Genomic DNA, 25178 nt, shown 5'->3' on the forward strand with positions numbered 1-25178 from the left:
GATGAATGCAAGCGAAAAAAAATATATAATAATATAAGGATAGCATATAATGATGTAACGACCGCATATAATGATGTGATGGTATTATGGCCGCATAATGGTATCAGTGTATGCAAGTTTCAGTGAATGCAAGGCTGGGTTTATGCAAGCTTTAGTGTAGCAAGCTTCAGTGTATGCAAGATTCAATGTTTGTAAGGTTCAGTGTATCCAAGGTTCAGTGTATTCAAGGTTTAGTTTATGTAAGCTTCAGTGTATGCAAGATTTGATGTATGAATTTCTCCTATTAAAATTTCTTAGAATGCGACAAGAATGTTTATAACATAACGTAATGTAAGAAGAAGCATATACCCCGGCAGGGTTTGTCTATGTTCCACTCCGATGACACAGCAACTTCAAAAGGATATCCATCTACATCGTGTTTCCTTTACATTAATTGCCTTTCCCAATGAACACGAATTATAATGAAGTATGAAACCGAAGTTGGTACAATAATTAAAAGAGTCAATATATAACGTTTTTGTTCCGAAAAAGTTTAAACTTAACATACAGAAGGAACCTGAAGAACAATCCAAACTTCCAGTTCAGAAAATAAAAAAGGTTTGTAGGTATATTTATTGTGTTGTGATCGGCTGCAGAGGATACTTTGTACGAAATGGAATTGTTCTGTAGCTAACTTGATTCAGAGTGAAAAAAAACCTTTCCTTTGAAGTAACAAATAAAGTGCGATGAAGAGAGGAGAAGAGGGGGAAAAATTTATTGAAAATTATTAACTTGGGGAGGGGTGAAAGAGTTGGGAGGGTGTTTGAAATTGAATGATGTGTCACAGCAACATCGTTCTTCATCATGTTGGGGGTGGTTGGGATAAGGCGGATTGTTGGTTGAAAGACGTATTGAAAATTAACAATTTGAGGGTTGCGGTGATTTGAATAATTGGGAAATAAAAAACCATGGATATTTTGAAGGAAATATATTTATAGTTATATAGATATATTTATTGCAGTAGAACATTTCTTGATTCTATTTTTTGATTGTCTTTCAAACGAATAAATACTTTGCTCGTCTCAATAAATCAATACATGGGGGTTAAGAATAAACGTGGAAAAAAGTTGAAAGAAAATTTAAAAATTGCGAATTCAGAAAGAGGGGTGGTTGACGGGGGGCGTTAGGCAAGGCAGTGATTTTTTTGGCACCCAAGAGAATTACAGTGAGTAGAATGATGAAAAGATAATAAAAAGTTCAATGTTGAAACTTTTTCCACAATTCTCAGATGCGCTCCCCCTCGTCCCGAGGGTTTTTTGCCTTTTTTGATATGAGAGATTACGTCTTCTCTTATATCAAAAAGAAAAAAAACTCTGGGGATGAGGATGAGATGCGCCTACATTGAAGTGGATTTTTAGTATTAGTGTATTTTATAAAAACCAACTATACAAAAGAAAAATTCGAAACGAGTTCAAAAGATTTCACACGGCTTTTTTCAATGGCTTATCTCCCAAAAAAAAAACAATGTATTTTCAGACTTTATAAGAAAAATTTTTTAAAAAAATGCTTCCAGAGCAGTGTTCTTATAAAAACAAGTAACATCAAAAACAGAAAAAGAAATATATGAAGTATAATATAAACAAACAAAAATCATGTATTTACACTAGTAATTTCATGTTTACTTTTGATTAGGAGGTAAATGTTCAGTAAAAATAGATTTTAAAATACTTTTGGCAAATAATACACACAAAAACAGTAAAATGAGAAAAAAAGTTCGTATTAAGAGCTAGGATCGTAAGTATGTGACTTTACATGTATCAGCTGCAGGCAGCCCTTACACGAAGTTTCATTTCACGCGAAACTAAGTAAAATTTCAGGTAGCAGCCATCTTTTACACCGACCGTATAATAACAGCACATGCGCAAAACCATTCACTTCGCCAAAGTTTTACAACTGTGTGTTTATGAAGTCCTTACACTAGCCGCGAAAATTCACCTCTGTCTTTGAAAAAGAAGTGGAATTGAGATCGGAGTGAGTTTCACTTTAAGGATATCGTGTAAACAGTATACAAAAATCCCAAATTGTTTTTTGCGGAAAAGGATTTGCGAAACTTCGGTCAAGTCTCCGTCAAAAATAAAGAAAAAGAAAAAAGCAGAAAAGACAAAAACACAATATACAAAAAGAGGGGAAAACAAGCAAATATATAAAAATAGGGGCATCTTGGTCAACTTTTTGACCGAAACTTTGCCCCAGTCAAAGTTCTTAGAATTAATGTAAAGCCTGTCAACAGAGATCGAAGCGATTTTATTCCACTTGAGAGGAAATGAAACTTTATTGAACACCATGTTTCTCTCTTGATTTTAGTGCCATACCAATCAAAATGGCTGCCGTTCAGTTTTTGTGTCTGATCCTGGTAATATTTGTAACATCATCGCTTTCATTGGATGAAAACGGTGACATAGCAACAACACAAGAAACAATACAAGAAAATGGCGCAGTTACAGCGACAGGTATTCCAGCAGTTGACCTTCATGAAAGCATTTGTGAGAGAAAAACAATATGTCAGGAAATTTGTCTGAGTGATCATTCTGGATGTCAAAAATTCTGCTTTCCTGGACCAAAAATAAATTGCCAATCGAAGCTTGGCTAACTAATGTACTTTGTGATATACATGTCATAAAATTTAAGAGTACAGTCTAATGATTTCTTGTTTGAGGAGTTTACGTCCTTTCGCAGATTGTGGCTAAAATTAATGAAATAAAGGCAGTTTTTCTGTCATTTTTTAAACACTGGCAAAAGGGTTAAATGGTCAATACTCTGGCCAACACAGTGCGCTTGTACGCCAGGTGGAAAGGCGTTTAAAATTTCCCAGTAGCATACTCTGACGCGCCGACACGGTACCAATAATCAATGTCGTGCAGCACGAACGTCGCGAAATTTAGGAAAAGCAATGTCGTTGACATCAACAATTAAAATCTTTCAAGAGTATTGTTTAACCAAGTAATCTAAGTCCTGTGAAATTTGACAAGTGTAAAATGCAAACAATCTACGTATTAACTTGTGGCGGCGAAATTCAAAATTAGTTGTCCTTTTCACTACACCTTAATAAATATATAGTTTCCAACTTTGCCAAATATTTAGCAACATTTTTTCCGAACGCCAGTGTATACGGAGCATGCATAGGTAAACCGTGGCGCAGTAAGTTTTGAACTTAGAGAGGGATGAGTGTCTAAAATAATAACCGTGTTTTGTTGTGTTTCAAATGGTTGCACCGCAACTTTTCTTAAGATACACGAAGAAATATTATATATTACTTCGTGCTAACAAGCGAACAAAAACGCCTGAGAATGAAACCGTAACTCCTTACTTTCTTGTCTTCCTTGACATTCACTTAAAATTCTTTGACTAGTATTCCCGGCATTTCCCTGATTTGACAGCTATTTTCAACCCAAATTTTACATCTACTGGAACCTTGGGTGACACTGAAAATTTAAAATTTAGGTACTTACATTCGTATTGATAAAAGGAGCCGCGAAGAAAATCACAGAAATTATTTGCGAAAAATTATAGAATGTAATATTCTCCATTATTTTTTTCGGATATTTTACCAATACTTTGAAAATTCCTGACAACAGAAGAAATTACCGAGATTTTGACTTTTACTGGATACTTTGCTAATGTTTTAGAAGGTCTTGACATCCTGTTCACCGTCTTTAAAAGTCTGTAATAACAGTCTGTAACAGCTGAAACTTGGACCATACGCCCGTACATGAAGAAGTTATATGAAAATTTCTTGCGTATGTTCATCCACGTCAACGTCACGTTGTGAATACATCCTGGTCACCGTCTTTAAAAGTCTGTTATAAACGTTTCTCGCACAGCTGAAACTTGGACCATACGCCCGTACATGAAGAAGTTATATGAAAATTTCTTGCGTATGTTCATCCACGTCAACGTCAACGTCACGTTGTGAATATTAATTCAAGATCTAATTTTAAAATAAAAGGTCATAACAATGCTAACAGAATCAGAAATTCATTTATTATATTTCCTTTCGCGTACATTTGCATCACACATCCCTATTAATAAGACGTGGTCCACAGTTAATATTTGCGTTAACACCTACGCTCGAGTCTCCATTAGTGTTTCTTTCCGCACTATTAATTTTAGGATTTATTTCCAGCCAGAACGAATTTTTTATTCTTTTTTGATATAAAAAGCAGCAAATTGATTCAAGGACCGCTTATCATTGCTTTAAGAATATTATGTTATGATTAAACCATTCAAGACGAGGTTTCTTAAATAGATCAAACATAACATAATATTTCACTCCTTTTTTCACCCCCTTTGTTATTGGAGACCCAAGAGTACAAAATTAAAAACTGAGAAACAAATAATAAAAAAAAGAAACACAGAGTACAATAGCATAATTTTTTTTTCTTAAATAGATATAATAAAATATGTATAAATTTCTCTATATTATTTACTGCATATTAATATTTAAAATATAGTATTATCACTATAACATATAAATAAATTATATTTATAAAATACATCTAATCATAAAATCCGCCTAAAAATTGAAGTGGTTAAAATCTTCACATTACACATAAGTATCAAACATGGGATAGAGTGTTGCGAAAAAACTAACTGAAAAGTCCGACGTCGGACGTAGGGGTACATATATGTAAATGCAAATATAAATAAGAAAACGTAACTTGAAATATTCTCCTATTTTTTTTCCGAATTTGTGCATCGTGTGTATAATCCAAATGTAAGAAAAACGTCGTGCTACAGAAACACGAAACTATTTTTAAGAAAGGGCAAACCTGTGGTTTACTCAATGCGGGACCAACTATGTTTCAAACATAGAACAGTTAAATAAAATTAGAAAAAGTTTTTTTCTTTGATATCTTAGACATCACTACTGCTGTAAAACTGAATTGCGTAGTTGAGTCAAATTCAACACATTTCGTGAATTATAAAAACACCACAAAAATAAGCGCCGCGAAAAATCTCTGTAGTAGTCTCACTTAATATTACTTTTAATTTTTGCTAAGGAACAGCTTTCTATATAAAATTTCGTTTTTAACACTTTGAAAGGAAAAAAAAATTCTACCCATCCAAATCTCATCGCTAAAAATCATCGTATTTAGATTTACTGTAAGCATCACCTAAGTCTACCATCTTTGTTTATATTTCCTACCTCCGATTTCGGATCCGGTGATCTGGAACTCCAGTCAGTATCGCGACAAGATGTTACTCCACCGCATTTTCTAAACTGACCTTCAACTGTCGCACATGTCGCTTTTAAATTCCAGTGACGGAGAACATGTTTATCTACCCAATCATCTAAATGCGAGCCCAATGTGGAGGAGTTTTCACTAAACTCCTTCACACGTTCTTTAGTGTCATTTGCCTCCCGGTCGAACTCAATCACAAAGTCACTGGAATAAAGTCCTGCGGGAGGGCCGTTGTTATTTGCAACCACATACTCAAGCGTTGCTGATTTCCCGCCAAAGTAAGCTTCGGGTATGACCAAAAATTTAACTTCGCCTAAGACGACATCATCGTTGTAAACAAGTTTGACAACCCAGGTTCCAGGTCGCAACGGCTTATTGAATGTTGGCTTGTGGAAGGATATAACCCAGTTTTTCTCAACTTTCATCTGGTACATACCTGACAGTAAATATAAATACAAATATAGCGAACTTCAAAATATAGGTGAACTGTTGTATGAGTAATTTAAGATAATTAAATTTCAGCGGTGGATAAGTGGGATCTAGAGATGTAAATCTAGAGAAGAATGGACCAGCTATGGAATTTAGGTATTTCGCAGAAATTTTGAAATACTAGCTTGTGAAGTATAAAGGCGCTACAATAAGATACTCTACTGGGGCAATTATCAAAAAACTTCTATAGGAGTTAGCGTATGACCACCACATAAATCTCTGACTTGATATAACTTCTCGGATGTTTTAATAGATTGAAAGTAAAATTCGCGAAATTTAATCTCCTGAAAGTAGTCCTTTGTGAGAATTTTCCCATTTTTGAGGAAAAACATAAATTTCGCAGCAACTTATTTTCGCGAATTTCGCGAATAGCAAGTTTCCCAATAATTTTAGCAAAAATTGACAAAAACTCGCGAAATTAGCGAGAATTAATTTCCTATAGGAAGAAAATAATTTAACAAATGAGTTAAGCAAATGGATTAATCAAGTAAGACATTAATAACCAACCTGCTATCACATTTAGCGGATCTTGCCAAACAATTCTCACATGAAATTCTTCGCCATGTACCCACCTATGCACTAAGGTTGGATTATCATTTGGACCAATCAAGCCAGCGATGTTACGAAATATTCTTTCCTTCTGATCCCACGAGGTGCCAATCTGAGCAAAAAGACAAAATGGGCGATAAGAAATAAGAACAGAGAAAAAACGCGTTTATAAAATGAATGAATGAATTAATGAATAAATGAAAGATTGAATGAATGAATGAACGAACGAGCGAATGGATGGGTGAATAAATAAATGAATGATTTACCTCGAGTCCTTTCAGTCGATTTTTAGGAGCTGGCATATTAGCGTTAAACAACTTGGACATATTCTTCGGTTTAAAATGTGTTTCTAACGTAAGAAATTCTCTCTTAATTTCATCAGTAGCTACTTTAGCTTCGAATAATGTAAGGACGCCTTCAAGGTGATCCTCCTTCGTGTAATATGTAGCTTCCTTGGCTTTCCATATGGGAGTGTAACGACAGCCACCGAAGATGGAGAGCGCTTTAGAAGCTATCCGTCCGAATGATTGAAAGAACGTCATAAAAATATCAAACTTTTCAATCTTGTCACTTTTATGGTGATAAAAATTTTCCCAGTACTGATGTAAACCCGCGTTGTTTTTAGGTTTTCCATATAGCCAATGGTCGAGTAGGTTGATGATCTCGTTGTTGACGATGGGTTCAAATTTCCGAGCGAAATGGTTTATAGTTTGACTCTAAGAAAGCAAGACAACCTTTCAAGATTAAAAATTAATATATTTAAGAAAGAAACCTAGGTAAATTGAGGGATAATTTGAGTTCGGAATACCGAATCATAGAAAAATCATAATTACAATAAGTGAACATTTTGCAACTGCAATTTTACCCACACTTTTCCAAAGCAATACAGTTCGTAATATATAAAGTAATAATTCGGGTACCTGTAACCTGACCAGGTCTTCGGGTTTGAAGTCATTCGGTGAGCAACCACACCAATCTACTATATGTTTGTATTGACATCGGCATCCCAGCTTGCGTTTCCAGTTTGTCAAACGTAAGTTACCCTTAGCGTATGTTTCACACAAGGCGCTGTTCCTCAACACAGAGTGGAAAAACGACTAAAAAAAGAATTCGAAAAAAATAATAAAATCAAGCTCATTCAACAAAACATAATTAAAATGCTATAACCAACCAGATCTAAATAACAAACATGGGCCGAAAACCATTCCCATAATCTGCGGCAAGTTAGATTATATATACTTCATAATTTTGGTTCATTTATCACCATTTTGTTTAATGTAAAACATGTAAGAGTGGTGCATGAACTTTATAATCATCAGTAATAACTTGTGTATCAAACAATTTAACAATACCAAAGTGAAATTTTTATTAAACTACAACTATGATAAGAAGTTTGAAAGATTTGTCGGCCCTCATATTTGCAGAATATATTCACTTTGTTTCATAAAATGGTGTGAAATATTTATAATCACTGGACCATAGCCAAATAGTGACAACAATAATGGTTGTATAGTGATTACATATTAAGCAACACCATATTTTATTTACCCTACAGTTCAAGGCAAAATTTTGATTTCAGTTTGAAATTTGCTACCAGGTGTCCAAAGAGTTTCTTTGTATAGTATTTCCGTTATAATTCCGGTTTATTTACCACCATTTTGTTTAATGTAAAACATGTAAGAGTGGTGCATGAACTATATAATCATCAGTAACAACTTGTGTATCAAACAATTTAACAATATCACACACATTCATTGAAAGACTCGATCTTGTGTAGATAAAAACCAGTCAACTAATTTCCCAGTTTAAATATTTTATCAGTGTCAGAATTTCTTAGGCGTTCTAAAACTTTTCCAAAAGTTAGTATAACACAAAACTAGAATGACTATATACTTTACTTCACTAATTACTTCACTTCCCTTGAGAAATACCACAAAATTACTATGATAAGAAGTTTAAAAGATTTGTCAGTCCTCATATTTGCAGAATATATTCACTTTGTTTCATAAAATGGTGTGAAACGTATATAATCATAGGACCACATCCAAATAGTGACAACAATAATGGTTGTATAGCCTCACCATTTTTTTCAAGCGTCCAGTCGCTTAAGGCAAAATTTTTACTTCAGCCTGAAACTATGAGGTTCTTAACGGTTTTTTGTGTAATAACTAACTTTACAATTTTGGTTTATTTATCACTATTTTATTTAATGCAAAATATGTAACTGTGGTGCATGAACTATACAATCATCGTTTTCAACTTTTGTATTAAATATTTTAACAATATACATACACTTATCGAAAGATTCTATATGGAAAGAGTGTATAAACACAATACTTCATAATTTCGGTTCATTTATCACCAATTTGTTTAGTTTAAAACATGTAAGAGTGGTGCATGAACTATATAATCATCAGTAACAACTTGTGTATCAAACAATTTAACAATACCACATACACTCATTTAAAGACTTTACCTGAAAACAATACTTCATAATTTTGGTTCATATATCACCATTATGTTCAATGTAAAACATGTAAGAGTGGTGCATGAACTTTATAATCATCAGTAACAACTTGTGTATCAAATAATTTAACAATACCACATATACTAATCAAAAGATATTACATGGAAAGAAATGCATGAAAACAATACTTCATAATTTTGGTTCATTTATCACCATTTTGTTTAGTTTAAAACATGTAAGAGTGGTGCATGAACTTTATAATCATCAGTAACAACTTGTGAATCAAATAATTTAACAATATCACATAACTCATCAAACGACTTTACATGAAAAGAAATACATGAAAACAATACTTCATAATTTTGGTTCATTTATCACCATTTTGTTTAATGTAAAACATGTAAGAGTGGTGCATGAACTATATAATCATCAGTAATAACTTGTTTATCAAACAATTTAACAATACCACATACACTCATTTAAAGACTTTACATGAAAAGAAATGTATAAAAACAATACTTCATAATTCGGTTCATTTATCACCATTGTATTTAATGTAAAACATGTAAGAGTGGTGCATGAACTTTATAATCATCAGTAACAACTTGTGTATCAAACACTTTAACAATACCACACACACTCATTGAAAGACTCGATCTTGTGTAGATAAAAACCAGTCAACTAATTTCCCAGTTTAAATATTTTATCAGTGTCAGAATTTCTTAGGCGTTCTAAAACTTTTCCAAAAGTTAGTATAACACAAAACTAGAATGACTATATACTTTACTTCACTAATTACTTCACTTCCCTTGAGAAATACCACAAAATTACTATGATAAGAAGTTTAAAAGATTTGTCAGTCCTCATATTTGCAGAATATATTCACTTTGTTTCATAAAATGGTGTGAAACGTATATAATCATAGGACCACATCCAAATAGTGACAACAATAATGGTTGCATAGCCTCACCATTTTTTTCAAGCCTCCAGTCGCTTAAGGCAAAATTTTTACTTCAGCCTGAAACTATGAGGTTCTTAACGGTTTTTTGTGTAATAACTAACTTTACAATTTTGGTTTATTTATCACTATTTTATTTAATGCAAAATATGTAACTGTGGTGCATGAACTATACAATCATCGTTTTCAACTTTTGTATTAAATATTTTAACAATATACATACACTTATCGAAAGATTCTATATGGAAAGAGTGTATAAACACAATACTTCATAATTTCGGTTCATTTATCACCAATTTGTTTAGTTTAAAACATGTAAGAGTGGTGCATGAACTATATAATCATCAGTAACAACTTGTGTATCAAACACTTGAACAATATCACATACACTCAATTAAAGACTTTAGATGAAAAGAAATGCATGAAAACAATACTTCATAATTTCGGTTCATTTATCACCAATTTGTTTAATGTAAAACATGTAAGAGTGGTGCATGAACTATATAATCATCAGTAACAACTTGTGTATCAAACAATTTAACAATACCACATACACTCATTTAAAGACTTTACATGAAAACAATACTTCATAATTTCGGTTCATTTATCACCAATTTGTTTAATGTAAAACATGTAAGAGTGGTGCATGAACTATATAATCATCAGTAACAACTTGTGTATCAAACAATTTAACAATACCACATACACTCATTTAAAGACTTTACATGAAAACAATACTTCATAATTTTGGTTCATATATCACCATTATGTTCAATGTAAAACATGTAAGAGTGGTGCATGAACTTTATAATCATCAGTAACAACTTGTGTATCAAATAATTTAACAATACCACATATACTAATCAAAAGATATTACATGGAAAGAAATGCATGAAAACAATACTTCATAATTTTGGTTCATTTATCACCATTTTGTTTAGTTTAAAACATGTAAGAGTGGTGCATGAACTTTATAATCATCAGTAACAACTTGTGAATCAAATAATTTAACAATATCACATAACTCATCAAACGACTTTACATGAAAAGAAATACATGAAAACAATACTTCATAATTTTGGTTCATTTATCACCATTTTGTTTAATGTAAAACATGTAAGAGTGGTGCATGAACTATATAATCATCAGTAATAACTTGTGTATCAAACAATTTAACAAAACCACATACACTCATTTAAAGACTTTACATGAAAAGAAATGTATAAAAACAATACTTCATAATTCGGTTCATTTATCACCATTGTATTTAATGTAAAACATGTAAGAGTGGTGCATGAACTTTATAATCATCAGTAACAACTTGTGTATCAAACACTTTAACAATACCACACACACTCATTGAAAGACTCGATCTTGTGTAGATAAAAACCAGTCAACTAATTTCCCAGTTTAAATATTTTATCAGTGTCAGAATTTCTTAGGCGTTCTAAAACTTTTCCAAAAGTTAGTATAACACAAAACTAGAATGACTATATACTTTACTTCACTAATTACTTCACTTCCCTTGAGAAATACCACAAAATTACTATGATAAGAAGTTTAAAAGATTTGTCAGTCCTCATATTTGCAGAATATATTCACTTTGTTTCATAAAATGGTGTGAAACGTATATAATCATAGGACCACATCCAAATAGTGACAACAATAATGGTTGTATAGCCTCACCATTTTTTTCAAGCCTCCAGTCGCTTAAGGCAAAATTTTTATTTCAGCCTGAAACTATGAGGTTCTTAACGGTTTTTTGTGTAATAACTAACTTTACAATTTTGGTTTATTTATCACTATTTTATTTAATGCAAAATATGTAACTGTGGTGCATGAACTATACAATCATCGTTTTCAACTTTTGTATTAAATACTTTAACAATATACATACACTTATCGAAAGATTCTATATGGAAAGAGAGTATATCAGTAACAATTTGTGAATCAAACAATTTAACAATATCACATACACTTATCAAAACATTTTACATGAAAAGAAATACATGAAAACAATACTTCATAATTTTGATTCATTTATCACCATTGTGTTTAATGTAAAATATGTAAGAGTGGTGGATGAACTATTTAATCATCAGTAACAACTTGTGTATCAAACAATTTTACAATACCACATACACTCATTATTTAAAGACTTTACATGAAAAGAAATGTATGAAACAATACTTCATAATTTCGGTTCATTTATCACCATTGTGTTTAATGTAAAACACATAAGAGTGGTGCATGAACTATATAATCATCAGTAAGAACTTGTGTATCACATACACTTATCAAACAAATTTACATGAAAAGAAATGCATAAAAACAATACTTCATAATTTGGTTCTTTTATCACCATTGCGTTAATGTAAAACACATAAGAGTGGTGCATGAACTATATAATCATAAGTGAAAAAGTACTTCAAATATTATTACTTTTAAACATTAGGCAGTTTGGAAAGGGTTCCTGAAATTTTTATTAAGCTTCACCTCTCTGGAAAATACCAAAGTAGCTTAAAAAATTTGTTGGTCCTCATATTTGCAGAATATATTCACTTTCTTTCATAAAATGGTGTGAAATATTTATAATCACTGGACTACAGCAAATTAATGACCACAATAATAGTAGTATTATGATTACATTTCATTACAAAAAAATTTATAAGCAACACCATTCTTTTATATCAGCCTCATTTGCTAGAAGTTCCTAAGCATCATACTCAAACTTCTTTTACTAGACTCTATTTTACAGGCAGCTTTAACTTTCCAAATTTTTAGCCTGACCAGTGTTGCTTAAAAAACGTGTAAAAAGAAACAAGGGTGAAACACTGATATTTTGGATATCAAAAAAAAAAAAAAAAAAAAAAAAAAAAAAATTCAAACGTGGTTTCAAAGATTAAATAGACAGAGATAAAAGATGTCCTCTACGAAAAGGAAAAACAACTTTTTGGTTTTTTTTTTAACTTGATTGACTTTCAACTTGTTTTTAATTTCATAAGAATTGATATGTGAGGCCAAAGTCTTTCCCGAATTCAAATTTGATCAATTTTTCTAATTTCCTCAGTGTGAAGGATGTGCTTTTTGCTTCCCAAAAATGGAAGTAACAATTGTATAGACAATGCATTGAAGACAGGTTGCTATGTTTTTTCTATTTTGCATTCTAGATTATAAAATACTGGCCACATATAAACATGCTGGTAAAATAAAGCTGGCCAAAGACCAAAATATTAGGCAACAAAACAAACTTTTCACTTATTAGAAATGTAAGTTTTAATATCAAAAAGTAGCCTTTTAAAGAGTATAAGTAAAAAAAACTATAATAGTAGGGTTTAATAAAATACATAAATGACAAAAATATTGTTTATCGTAACAAATTCTGTAACTTAACCAACTGGAAAGGACTAATTATATTGCAAAATTTTAATTAACAAAATAACTTTCACAAACAAACAACGAATTTAAAATAAGTTTGTATAAGGTCATACAGCCTAAAATACTTAACACACAGTACAAAAGCAAGATTTGTTCAGATTAGTACTAGCAGAATTTTGATATGCTTCCTTGGTCCTCATATTTGCAGAATATTTTCACATTGTTTCATAAAATGGTGTGAACTATTTATAATCACAGGACCGCTACAAAATAGTGACCATGGCAGCAAAAAAGTAGTCATTTTTATAAGGCTATGGATGGCTACGGATAACTATTTCTATTTTTTTGCACCTTAGAAAAAAATAAACAAAATATTAAATTTAAAGGGAACACAAAGTATTTTTGGACACATTATGGACATGAAAACATCGTACATGCTAAGTCTACAACAGAGTCTCAGTGTGAAAAAAAGATTTGTTGGTCCTCATATTTGCAGAATATATTCACTTTGTTTCATAAAATAGTGTGGAACATTTATAATCACTGGACCACCATGTAAAAGTGGAAAACATAAGGACATTTCCGAATTTATATTTGTGCAGTACCAAAATCCACATTACATTTTCCATAATTTGAGCATTTTATATGTGCTATCGATGACACACTAGCATCATGCATGTGGTAAGAATAGTTGTATCAACCAAAAGTATGCATAAGACGTTTAATCTAGCTTTGCCACAGATTTCAAAACAAAATATTCTAACAGAAAAAGCGCATATGAATACATCCTACATACAACAACACAAACTAATTGATTGGAATAAAAATTTAACAGTGACACAACGTAGTTAAAAGAGGTTTTTTTCAAGACAGGAATCTTATGTAACTGTAATATATAAAATAGATTCTATAAATAATACTTTTTTATACATTATATTGTTACAAGCCATTTTCTGTAACAACAAGCAATTTTCTGGAAATTTTGTTTTGTCATAATGATTAGCGCTTAAGATTTTATGGATGTTCGAACAATTAAAAATGCCAAAGAACGCAAAGCTTGTTTGTTTTTTTATACAAAAGCATTTTACCCAATGCTATTCAAATTCCTTCATTCTTGAATATGGGAAAATTAAATTTAGGCCTTAAAGTAAGAATAAATTTCATGATCTACATTAGAATCCATATGAAAAAGTGCCCCCTGTGATTATCTAAGAGTAATTTTATTTATCATATTTTGAAATAAATGTCTTTATCAGAATAAAATAATGTTTCATCCTTACAGCGCTTAAAATAACGGCCGGTCAACAGTCACTGACCGCCGAATTTTGTTAATTGACCGTCAGGATCACGTTATGAGCGGTCAGACTGACCGGCGATCGATTCCTTGCTTCGCAAAAAAAATTATTTATCTACTATTAAGAATAGATAATAATCTAAATATCTCGCTTCACATTTATTTACCATCAATTCATACACATTTTTTCATATAGACAATGGAGCAGCGTTTTCAATCACGCACCAAAAACACTTTAGTCACTTCAATAATGCGCACCTGGAATGTCTGTAATGTTTGTATAAAGTAATTATTTACTATACTAAAAATCAAAGAAAAAAATGACTTAAAGTTCTGAATTTGAATGAAAAACAAGCGCTTTTAAAAATGAATTATTTTTAGAAATTAAATACGTTACATTGCGGAATAACAACTGTTGTTCTTTTCGAATGTTACTGGCTTTTTATGTTTCGAGATGAATTCATTAGGTTGTATATCGCAGAAGTTGCCGGTGGCATGGTTTGAAAATGCTTGTCACGGGCACAGCTTAGCATGAAGCAAAACTGTACAGAAGATTCAATTGTTAGAGTCTTCGCAGAACATCTCTTTTCACAAAACCGAGGGCAGGGCTGACTTATTGCCTGCTGTGTCGTGTGGAAGACAGAATTTCTGGACTTCTTTCTAATACGATATACATTTTTTTTTTCGATTATTACTACTAAACATATTTGATTTCTCTTTCCCCTTTTAAAAAGATTTTTTAAACTTTATTCAACATGTTTTTCTTTGGTATTACATTACGAGAACATTCGTCCGAAAGCTGTATTAAGGTACAGGACACCCAACCTCTCCCATGTTCTGGTTATATTTAACTTGCAGGGGTGCTTACTCTTCTCGCAGTATTCTCTGTGACGATGACGATGAAGGTCAGACTGACTTGTGGCATGGTTCCAAATGGTCTTCCGTATTTCGTTCGAGTCTCAGTGTAATGCACCAGCCGAGCATAGGAGTGTCAGCATTAAGGAAAGGGGCCGACTTTAATGTTCTCTATACCTTACGTTCTTCATAAAAACACCGACCGTTTTTCATCATGGCACTCATTCAAATTTCACAACAAAATAACGCCAGCAATTTTTTTGCCGACGCAACTGCGGTATCCTCGTGTTTTACGTTGACAGTGCCGAATGCAACACTAACATGTGCAACCTAGTTCCCAGGCAGCTTGCTTTTATGAGCGCGAGGGAAGCAAAGTTGACTAATTATCGTTCATTGTGTATTCACTGACGAAGTACAACAACGTGAAGGTAGATCAATGGAACTTGTATTTCATCAGGGAGGCATAAGAACAATTTAAAACATCAAAGTGTAATAAATATCAAATTTCGTGATTAAAACCGTTTCGCAAGGAATCACATCTATTTTTGACCGCCGAAAAATTCAATTTGACTGGCCATTTTGGATCTCCGACGGTCAGTATGACCGGCAGTGATCAAATATTTATTTTAAGCGCTGCGTTATATATAGTTTTTGGAGTTTTAGACATAAATTATCACTTAGAAAAAATAAATATTACGTGTACTCAACTTTATTATGAATTTTTTTTTGTGTTATTTCTGTATCAAAATATCTTGAAAAACAACAGTTGCTTCATTTAACATGCTCAACTTGAAAAAGAAACTTCAAATAATTTTGCGCAACGAAGTGTATTGGAAGTAATGGCAAAACGAAACACAAATAGTCTCAAAGTTTTTCTTTATTTACCTACTTTCGCATGTTATTAAATTGTTGAAAATCATTTTTTCTACAATGTTGTTCTACTGGAATTTAACTTGTCTTATTGCTCATACCTCGCGATAAATTATCTCTCTTGGAACACCAAGAAGTGAGTGCATTCTCACAAGTCCTGGTTGAGCTATGCGCCCCGTCTGACTTCACAAATCAACAAAATATGTACGAACGAATGGTGGCGACTGGTAATGTAATCATGGCCTTTTGCAGACGAAATTTGAACTTAATAAAATTTAAATACTTAAAAATTTATGCCATTTGTTATCGTGATATGTAAGAACATATATTTAGAACATATATTAAGTTTTTTTCATTAGTTCTCCTTTAAGTAAGAAAAAATCTAGTAATTTTGAAATACCTCCTTCTCTTATTAAGCATTCCCTAAATCTTACAAAAAATAGCTCTTAATCATGACCTATAATCACGTTCACAAAACAGCTTACCTCTGCGGGTAAAAGAGCATATCCATACAAATGCTTCAATCCAAGGACTAAGGTATCAGTACTATATGTAACATATGTGACAAACTTCCTGTTTAGACCAATCCAATCACTCCCTCCATCAAAATCAATTGTATCTGGTAAGGTACGATCACCAAGCCGCCACATGTGTTCGTCACATTCATAAAATGTTCTAGCTATGCCTTGTTTCTTGACAAACCTATGAAAGAAATATATGGTTGAAATAGACCAACTGTGATCATTAAAGACATGTATATAGTTGTTAAGAACACAATTCTTGGAAATGTTGTCCTAATTTGTGTTTAGTATTTGTTATTCTTTTTTATTTCAATTATTATTATTAACATTTTTTGTTTACTTTCTGAGTCCAATGCTTTTTATCAAACAAACCTAAATGATATTGTTTCAAATTTTGGTAAATTCGATCATCACCTAGTCCCTAAAATTAATGATGGCACTTGGCTCTAATTGTCAAAAAGGAGTGATTGATATAGTCATGAGTAATTCTTCATTTTTTACTATGTTTGCAAAATGTCCAAGACCTGAAGTTAGTATATGATAATAGTATATAATATAGGGCAGTAGGGATAACAAAATGATAACTAATAGCCTGACTTATTCTGACAGACAATTAAACAGGACTTCAGAGTACCAATTATGCTTAGTTATTTGATTCATATTCTTTTCTTCACCTTTCTTAAAAAACTAATCTTAATTTTTTGTATTGAACAACAACAAAAATCACAAAAATGAGGGTTTAGAAAATTTGGTAAGGGATCGTCTCAAAATGCTTGTATGTTTTTTCATATAATTAAACAAACGCTACGAAGTACTTCGATACGTTAAATGAATGTCACATGAAGTGTTTCGTTTAGAATAAAAAATATAAACAAAGTTTATACAAACTTTTTAATACATGATACGAATTTAAACGAAGTTTTTTTATCATAAGAAAAGAAAGGATACAAACTTTGAACAAAGCAAATTGCTATACGATCTTGAAACGAACTTCAAAAGTACCAGAGTAATTATTTCAATATAATTGTTTCAGTACGAAACCAGAAACAAAAGAAGTAAAATATACAGGGTTGACTTCTTTGAAAAAACTAGCAAAATTGCGTATTCATAGGTTCAATCTACACAAATATGCTTTCTACGATCCTGTTTTCATGATTTTTAAACAATCTACGGCGAACTTTTTGCTTTCTACGATCCCGTTTTTATGATTTTGAAACCATATACGGTGATCTTTTGGTTTTCTATATACAAAATGAATTTTTCAAAACAAAGATTTCATGATTTTACGTTCCACAGCGATCTTATCGCTTTCTACAATGCCATGGAAACGATCCCTAAAGACCTTAGATAATAAGTCCAATTAAAATAAAAGTTCGTACAACGAAACAAAGTTTATAATTGTTGAAAAAATTTCAATATAAAGTCCATAGATAATAGTCCAATTATAGCTAATAAATGAACTTCGTATAAGCAAATTTTGATATGAACTTCTTTCAAATGATACGAACTACATACAAACTTTATTTTAAATGATACAAAGTTGTAATTTTGATGATACGAAAAACTTTGTATTAAAATGATACGAAGTTTCTGATACGAATTATACAAACTATGTACGAACATTTTGAGACTATCCCTAACTTAAATAATGAAGGGCAAATTTTTTTTAACAACAGAGCCTAAAATTCACAATCACCTTTAAACTGTTTTTTCCCTAGATCTTTATAAGTCATTATATTTCAGCCTAACTATACTAGTTACGTTTAGTGTAGTGAATCCCCTTTATATGTATGCCCAAATTTCTATAGAATATACCAAGCAATTCTAATAACTGCTGTAGAAAGTTCTTTTGAAGTTTCATGTTTGTAAAAAATGAAAAAATGAAAAGAAACAAAATACCTCTCAACACTTCCACCATGAGGTTTTAAAAAATTTTCTTCACGGTGTGCTCTCAAAAATGAGGATAATTTTTCATTTGTTCTAAACACATAAAAACATTGTTACATATCTAGAAAGAAATTTTATTATCTTCACTCAAAATATGAGATTTCACAAGAAAAAAACATCTATAATAGATAAAGATAAAAAAATTAGTGTTAAACACTAAATTCTTAAATTTGAGGATACTGCACAATTTCCAACATACATTCTTCAAGTAAAGTATAAAGTACTTACTGAACAGGATAATCAGATGCACTCAAGTTAATAAAAAAATCCCATTTCCACTGTTTTATTTCTAACACATCTTTCATCATTCGAAGTAACATTTTCAACAAACTCGCACCACCCCATATAGTTGCCATTCTCCATGGAGCAACTGCACAGTTTTCAAATTGTGCAGCAAACTGTGTAACTTCCTGATACAAGTAGTCAGAACGCTATGATAAAATGTGCAAACAATAAGTGAAGTGAACCAGTCACATAATATTAGGGGAAGGATATTCTTTTTTTAAATTTAATTTGTTTAGGAAGATTAATCCTGATATCTTAAAAATAATTTTTGCACGATAAACTTCTATGTTTTAGGCAAAGGTACAAGTATTTATGAAGACAAAACTAAAATGGTAAGGTTCTGGACATCCTGAGCTCTCAGTGTCTGTTTTTTTTTTTTGAATCGAGTGTAAAAAGTCAATTATTTTTAAAAAATGTGTGTCTGAAAAAATAATCAAACTCCCTACAGGAGGATGTATTCATTTAAATAAAAAGGAGAAAAAAAATCTGAATTCAAAAATGCATCTTTGATTTTGTGCAAATTGTCTTAGGCGACTCCAACTTAATTAGTTGTTCTACAGGGGAAGTCGATAGTAGCTTACGGTCGGTCGGTTAGCGAGATAAAAATAATTTTATTGAGAATGTATATGGTCGGAGCAATAAAAAAATAATAAAAAAACAACGGAGGAGGTTGTTACAACAACATAACGCACGCAGTGTATACTTTTTAGTCGTGAAGGAATAATAATAATAATAATTTGTCTCACTTAATAATATGTAACTAGTTCTCCAGGTCAAAAGATAAAAATAATTGCATGCTAAAAAACTTGTTTTTAAAAGTTATGCAACAAGAAATTTTCTGGTGTTGATTTGAAAGTTGTACAGAGTATACTTGTATTAATTTGAAAGTTATACAGCAAGTTATACCTGCACTGTTTCAAAATTTATACAAAGTTATTCTTCTCCTACTTATAATAATAAAAAAAAAAATTTAACGTTTTTGCACATTTTTATATGTAGTCTAAATTTAAGTGCAAATTCTTTTTACGGACTATGGTTTAGTTGACAATTTTAAGGTCTTTAGCAGTGATAAATCATTTTTTTTTAAATTCATAACAGAGGAGGGTGTAACGACAAGCATATTCATTTTGTTTTAATTATTTTTTCTAAATATTATCGACTAAAGTCTTGCTGTATTACAGTTTAGCTAGTGTAATTTTAAACATATATATAACGCAGGAGGGTGTTACAACAATAATCTGTCTTGTTTTTTACTTGTATTATAACCATTTTAGCGAAAGTAGCTAATTTTTGTTATGAAACACATAAAAATTTAAACTTCTGTTTAACCAGGTAACTACTTTACAAACAAAGAATCAACTTCCAGAGGCCTTACCAATGGTGGTCCTAAAGTAACGTTATTGATTCACCTTGTTTAGTATAATTGTAGATTGACATCAAAAATATTTATTTCCTATCATTTATTGATAAGTAACTTTGTGCAAAAACTCAGAAAGACAAAAATAGCACTATTTGATAGTAAATATATCTATTTTTGAGAAAACACATAATTTTACACAATTTTATTTCACAGTTTAAGAATTATAGCCAGTATTCTCATGTTTGTTATCAATATATTTGATATATATCATATTCGAAAATTTTTGGTCCCCTTAAACATCTTTAATGATGTAATTAAGGGTTAGTTTCCACTGCTAATAAATATAATTGTACACTAGTACAATATCTTTTAGCAGTAGAAACCACCCTATAGAGGAGGAAAGCAGTACCTAAAGAAGAAATCAATAAATATAAAATATACCTGATTTTTGGTACCAAAAATGAAAGAAAATTATTGTTTACTTACTGAATCAACATGGAAATAAAAATAATGATTTGTATGAAACAATGCTTTAAACAATCTCTTGACTTGACGAAATGCTCTACCATGTACAACCATGGCATACAATATCCTAATTGGTGGTCCATATCCAGCCTTAGTTTCTATGCTATGTGACGGTCTGCCTTTACTCCGATCAACAGGGCAAAATCTTGTAATATTTGTCCAGTAAAGAGTGTTTGCTTCTCCCAAACAAGAAGTCTTATAAATCTCATCTTTACATTGTTGTGTTTTTGCTCTTTTTAATGCTGACTTTGCATCTTTATGTTTTATGTCACATTTAACAGCTGCTGTATACAATGGTTTCCTTGTTGCATCCATGTACCTCATCTATAAGTACAAGTTTAAGAAACGTTATTAAGCTTAAGGTTGACGAAGTTATTAGTCTGTTTTGTTTGACTACACTAATTTTACAGCCCTGCAACTATTAATTCATGGACAACTTTTTTATGCCATCCTATAATTTCTGTACGTTGAGAGAACTTCTTTATAATGTTTGTTTATACAAAGAAAAACCACTTTAATCCATTTTAATCTGTTACGTAGAATCGTATATTATCCACATATTAAGTTATTTCAGACCCTAAAAATTAACTTTGCTGTTCTAAGAAAAACAAAGTCAAAGTTGCAATGAATAGGAAGAATAACATGTCTGCATAAGATATTAGTCGAGGTAAATGTTTAATTTAAACCCCAGAGAAAAAGGAGAATATAACATGCTGACCCTTGAATCACAAATACACACTTGTTTATTCTATGTTGTTAAGGAATTTTAAAACAAATATGTACTTTTCAGCAATGAACTTTAATAAACTTTATGCTAAAAAACCAAAAGAAAGTGCGTTCAGTTTGTGGAATCGATTGATTGGTGTTTGTAAAGGAATTTTTTTAACCTTATTTCTATTCCTTTATTTCTCTTAAACTGGCAGTAAAAAGAAGTTTTTCACATAATCCAGGCCTCACTATGGATGCATATGCCATAATTTGTTTTGCTGTGCTATAATTCACACACCAAAAACATCCGTAAATTATTTTAAGGGTGCATTCATCGCATAGCAGAAAAACTAAAAATATCAAGTATATTTCAGATAAACGATTCTAGCTCGTAGTTCTAAAAATAATATTATTCAATGTTAGCAAACAAAAAGAGTCTGAACCTATCCATTAATCAAAAATATTTTTAACACATGTATTATATCTACCATATATATTGATATTTTTGACAAATCTCTGGGACTGTGTATATATCTAAAAGACCACAAATTTTATTCAGAAAATTTTTTTGCTAAAATTTTAACGTCTATAGAATAAATTGACAAATATAAAAATAATAGTTTAGTTTTAAGATTGTTTTATACAGCCCATTTCTTTCTATGGAAAAATTATTAAATCGATCCCGAGTTGCAGATCCTGTGTTATTGAGTTGTCAGCAAAAAAATAAGAGGCATGGGACGAGCAAGCAAGTGTCACGATGGCAAAAAAATTTATGTTAATCAATTAACCTTTATAATATCTGTGCATTGATAAAGTTTGAATGCACACTTCTTAACAGTTCTAAATTTACTGATGAAAGAAAATATCCAAATTTGCTATTACTGAAATGTGACATTATAATTCATGCAGCATAATTAAATTTGAAATTATTTAAATGTGAATATCTTGAGAACGAAAAGAGCTTTTTAAAAAATTTAGAAAGACTTGTTGGCTAACTTTTTAAGGTCTATAATATAAGTCCAACATCATTTAAACTATTATCTAATGAAGAGGATAACTTCTTTGAATAATATAAATATTATCATGTCATGAACAGGCGAGTTTATTCTAGACTACGTTTCGACAGCTACAGCTGTCATCGATGGGCAATGATCGTAATCATCTTTGGCTATTTATTATTTGAAGAGATAATTAGAGGATCGAAATTAACCAATCAGATCACAGCAATTAAAGTAATTAAATTTTTCACGGACCCAGATAGAAGCAATAAATTGATTAAAATCTTTCTTTTTTCTAAAAGTTCGCTTCTAAAGTGAACATTGAGGAAAAAACGTGCAAAAAATGGTTCCGGACAAATGTAACGAAAAGCGAATTTTTAGAAAAAGAAACGTAACATAAAGCGAACTTTTAGAAAAAGGAAAGTTTTTAATCAATTTATTGCTTCTATCTGGTTCCGTGAAAAAGTTAATTACTTTAATTGCTGTTATCTGATTGGTTAATTTCGATCCTCTAATTATCTCTTCAAATAATAAATAGCCAAAGATGATTACGATCATTGCCCATCGATGACAGCTGTAGCTGTCGAAACGTAGTCTAGAATAAACTTGCTTGTTCATGACATGATAATATTTATATTATTCAATGACGATGACTGAACAGATAAGTGGTTATATTTTTAAAAAGATATATAACTTCTGATTAACATTATTCATTTAAATTTGTAACGATATTTTGCCTGTCTCGTAATTGCTAAAGCCAAAAGGGCTTAACAGAAAAATTGTTAACATTCAAAAAGGTCTAACAATAAATGAACAAATGAACATATTTATACTGCGGCAGAATAACACCATACTTATTTTTTTGGTACCTGCTAATATGTACTTTTATGTTTATTTTATAATCTTTAAAATGGAAGTGGCCTTTTTTTGGCGAAATTGTTTTTTTTTGAACGTCGAACTGGGCCAAAAGCCCACCTGAGCATAGGCCACCAACAAAAATACGTTGTGTTCGCGTCCTGAAGACCCCGCAAAAATATTATATTTCCTGGGATTTTCAGATCGGAGCAAGCAAATTCATTCCCAGGGCCAAGACAGTATAGCGCCACTCGACATCGTTTGTAGACCATTTTTCGCGGCCCTGTGCACTGTCAGTAGCCACAGGAGTGCCCAAAGGAATTAATTTTTACCGAAATTAATTTTTGCAAGTTTTTGTCAATTGTGCATAAATTAGTTCTGGCAAAAAAAAAAAATATTTTTGAACAATATCTCGCGAAATTTTTTCCCGGTTTTTTTCCGACTTACCAACTCGGGTTTTTATTACCAAAAGGGAGTCGGTCAGAGGACGCGAACACAACATATTTTTGATGACGGCCATATTTGCTGTTTTATGGCGAATGTAGCTAGGCATTCTCAAAGGACAATCTGAAAAAGAATTAAGTTTTATTATATGTCAAGAGTCAGAAAACTTGTTTAACAAAAACAAGATAGAATCCACAACAACTGATGCAGTTCTGGCAGGAAAATAGCTTATGTGAATGATTGTTACCCTTGTGTGAAGAAGTCATGAAATATGTTAGGTAGAGAGTTGCGACGTTGGTCAAAAGCCAGGAGACAATTAACCAGAGAAATATAATCATTCAACTTTCGTACACCAGCTTGCTTATAAAGAGGGTTGTATTTATCTCTGTTAGTTTTATAATGCAAGATACGCAGGACCTTATTCTGCAGAGCAATTATTTTAGCATGGTGTTAATTTGGTCCCAGATCTGGTATCCATAAGTTATATGTGAATTATATAGGGTATAGTAGATACTTATGAGAGTTGGGTATTGTACATAGTGTCTCACGTTTGCAAGAATGCCTGAGGCTCTATTCAATTCACTTAGCAGTATATTTGTATTTTTATCCCATGACAGGTGTTTGTCCAATGAGTAACCAAGATAATATAGACAGTATGCTAGTGTATTTGAATTTAGTTCCTGACTGACATAATTTTATACAAATTCTTTAGTAGATAATAGTAGTTGGATAGCAATATCCAATCCAGTGCAGTAGCATAATACGTATATAGCTAGCTATACTTACTGTAAAACTTTCTTTCTGCAAGACTGAAACAGGAAGGATTTCATTATCTTCAAATTTAGAATAATCGCTATCATCATATATTTTCCTACGAGCTCTATCATCTATTTGATACTGGTATCTTGTCGAAAAATGATACATTGTAAGTATCTGCACTAAAACAATGAGCAGTGCTATTGACAATATAGTCTGCGTTATTCCAAACCTTAGCGCCATTTTGAAAATCTTTGCGAAGCGGACTGGTATCTAGCATATTTTTAGCAACGTGTATTGTTCAATCAGAATTTAAAAGCAACCGTTTCCAAGCCAGTCCGAAATAAATTTACCACGTGCGCGGCGGGTACGACAATCACCAGCACCACCATAGTGTATATTTTATCACACACAAGGGGCGAATTAGTGTGCGCTTAGAAGATGCTGTTAGAGAAACTTGAAATAATTAAGACATTCCAAACTTCCGAAACATTATTGCATTCACCGAACGAACGACAAAAAATAATGGTATAAAATATAGCCGGCAAAATTTTTTAGTCAGTACATCCTACGGCTATCTATAAAGCGAGAGGCGGGTCAACAATGCGTAGTCCAATTTTGTTTCAATTTCTTGCGCAACCACCATTTCTGTAAATTGTGGTCCAAGACTATTGCGACGGCGCTTTCTAAAAATAGT

General features: G+C 31.6%; 1 protein-coding gene and 1 long non-coding RNA gene across 2 annotated transcripts; one reads left to right on the forward strand and one right to left on the reverse strand.

The window, feature by feature from the left end:
* The first annotated feature begins 405 nt into the window (after positions 1-405).
* On the forward strand, positions 406-2679 carry LOC130649148 (uncharacterized). Its single transcript, XR_008983008.1, has 2 exons — positions 406-597; positions 2344-2679. It is a non-coding gene; the product is annotated as an uncharacterized LOC130649148 (long non-coding RNA).
* A 1717-nt stretch (positions 2680-4396) lies between these two features.
* LOC130649145 (xylosyltransferase 1-like) lies at positions 4397-24843 on the reverse strand. The gene is made up of 9 exons (XM_057455371.1): positions 24512-24843; positions 20682-21044; positions 18779-18981; positions 18503-18583; positions 16568-16784; positions 7181-7357; positions 6527-6976; positions 6219-6372; positions 4397-5658 (listed from the first exon to the last, which is right to left on the reverse strand). Exons 1-9 carry the CDS (start codon positions 24722-24724, stop codon positions 5150-5152), a joined length of 2367 nt encoding a protein of 788 aa, XP_057311354.1. The 5' UTR covers positions 24725-24843; the 3' UTR covers positions 4397-5149.
* Positions 24844-25178: the final 335 nt, after the last annotated feature.

This window comes from Hydractinia symbiolongicarpus, chromosome 7 (genome assembly GCF_029227915.1).
Source record: "Hydractinia symbiolongicarpus strain clone_291-10 chromosome 7, HSymV2.1, whole genome shotgun sequence".
NCBI lineage: Eukaryota > Metazoa > Cnidaria > Hydrozoa > Anthoathecata > Hydractiniidae > Hydractinia > Hydractinia symbiolongicarpus.

What these genes read in the sequence shown, in the direction of transcription:
- LOC130649145 (XM_057455371.1), bottom strand. Translation starts at nt 24,724, where the DNA reads ATGGCGCTAAGGTTTGGAATAACGCAGACTATATTGTCAATAGCACTG. An exon ending in TGCAGAAAGAAAGTTTTACA is followed by an intron (nt 21,045 to 24,511) that starts GTAAGTATAGCT and finishes TTGTACTTATAG; the next exon opens with ATGAGGTACATGGATGCAAC. An exon ending in TCCGCTAAATGTGATAGCAG is followed by an intron (nt 5,659 to 6,218) that starts GTTGGTTATTAA and finishes ATTTACTGTCAG; the next exon opens with GTATGTACCAGATGAAAGTT.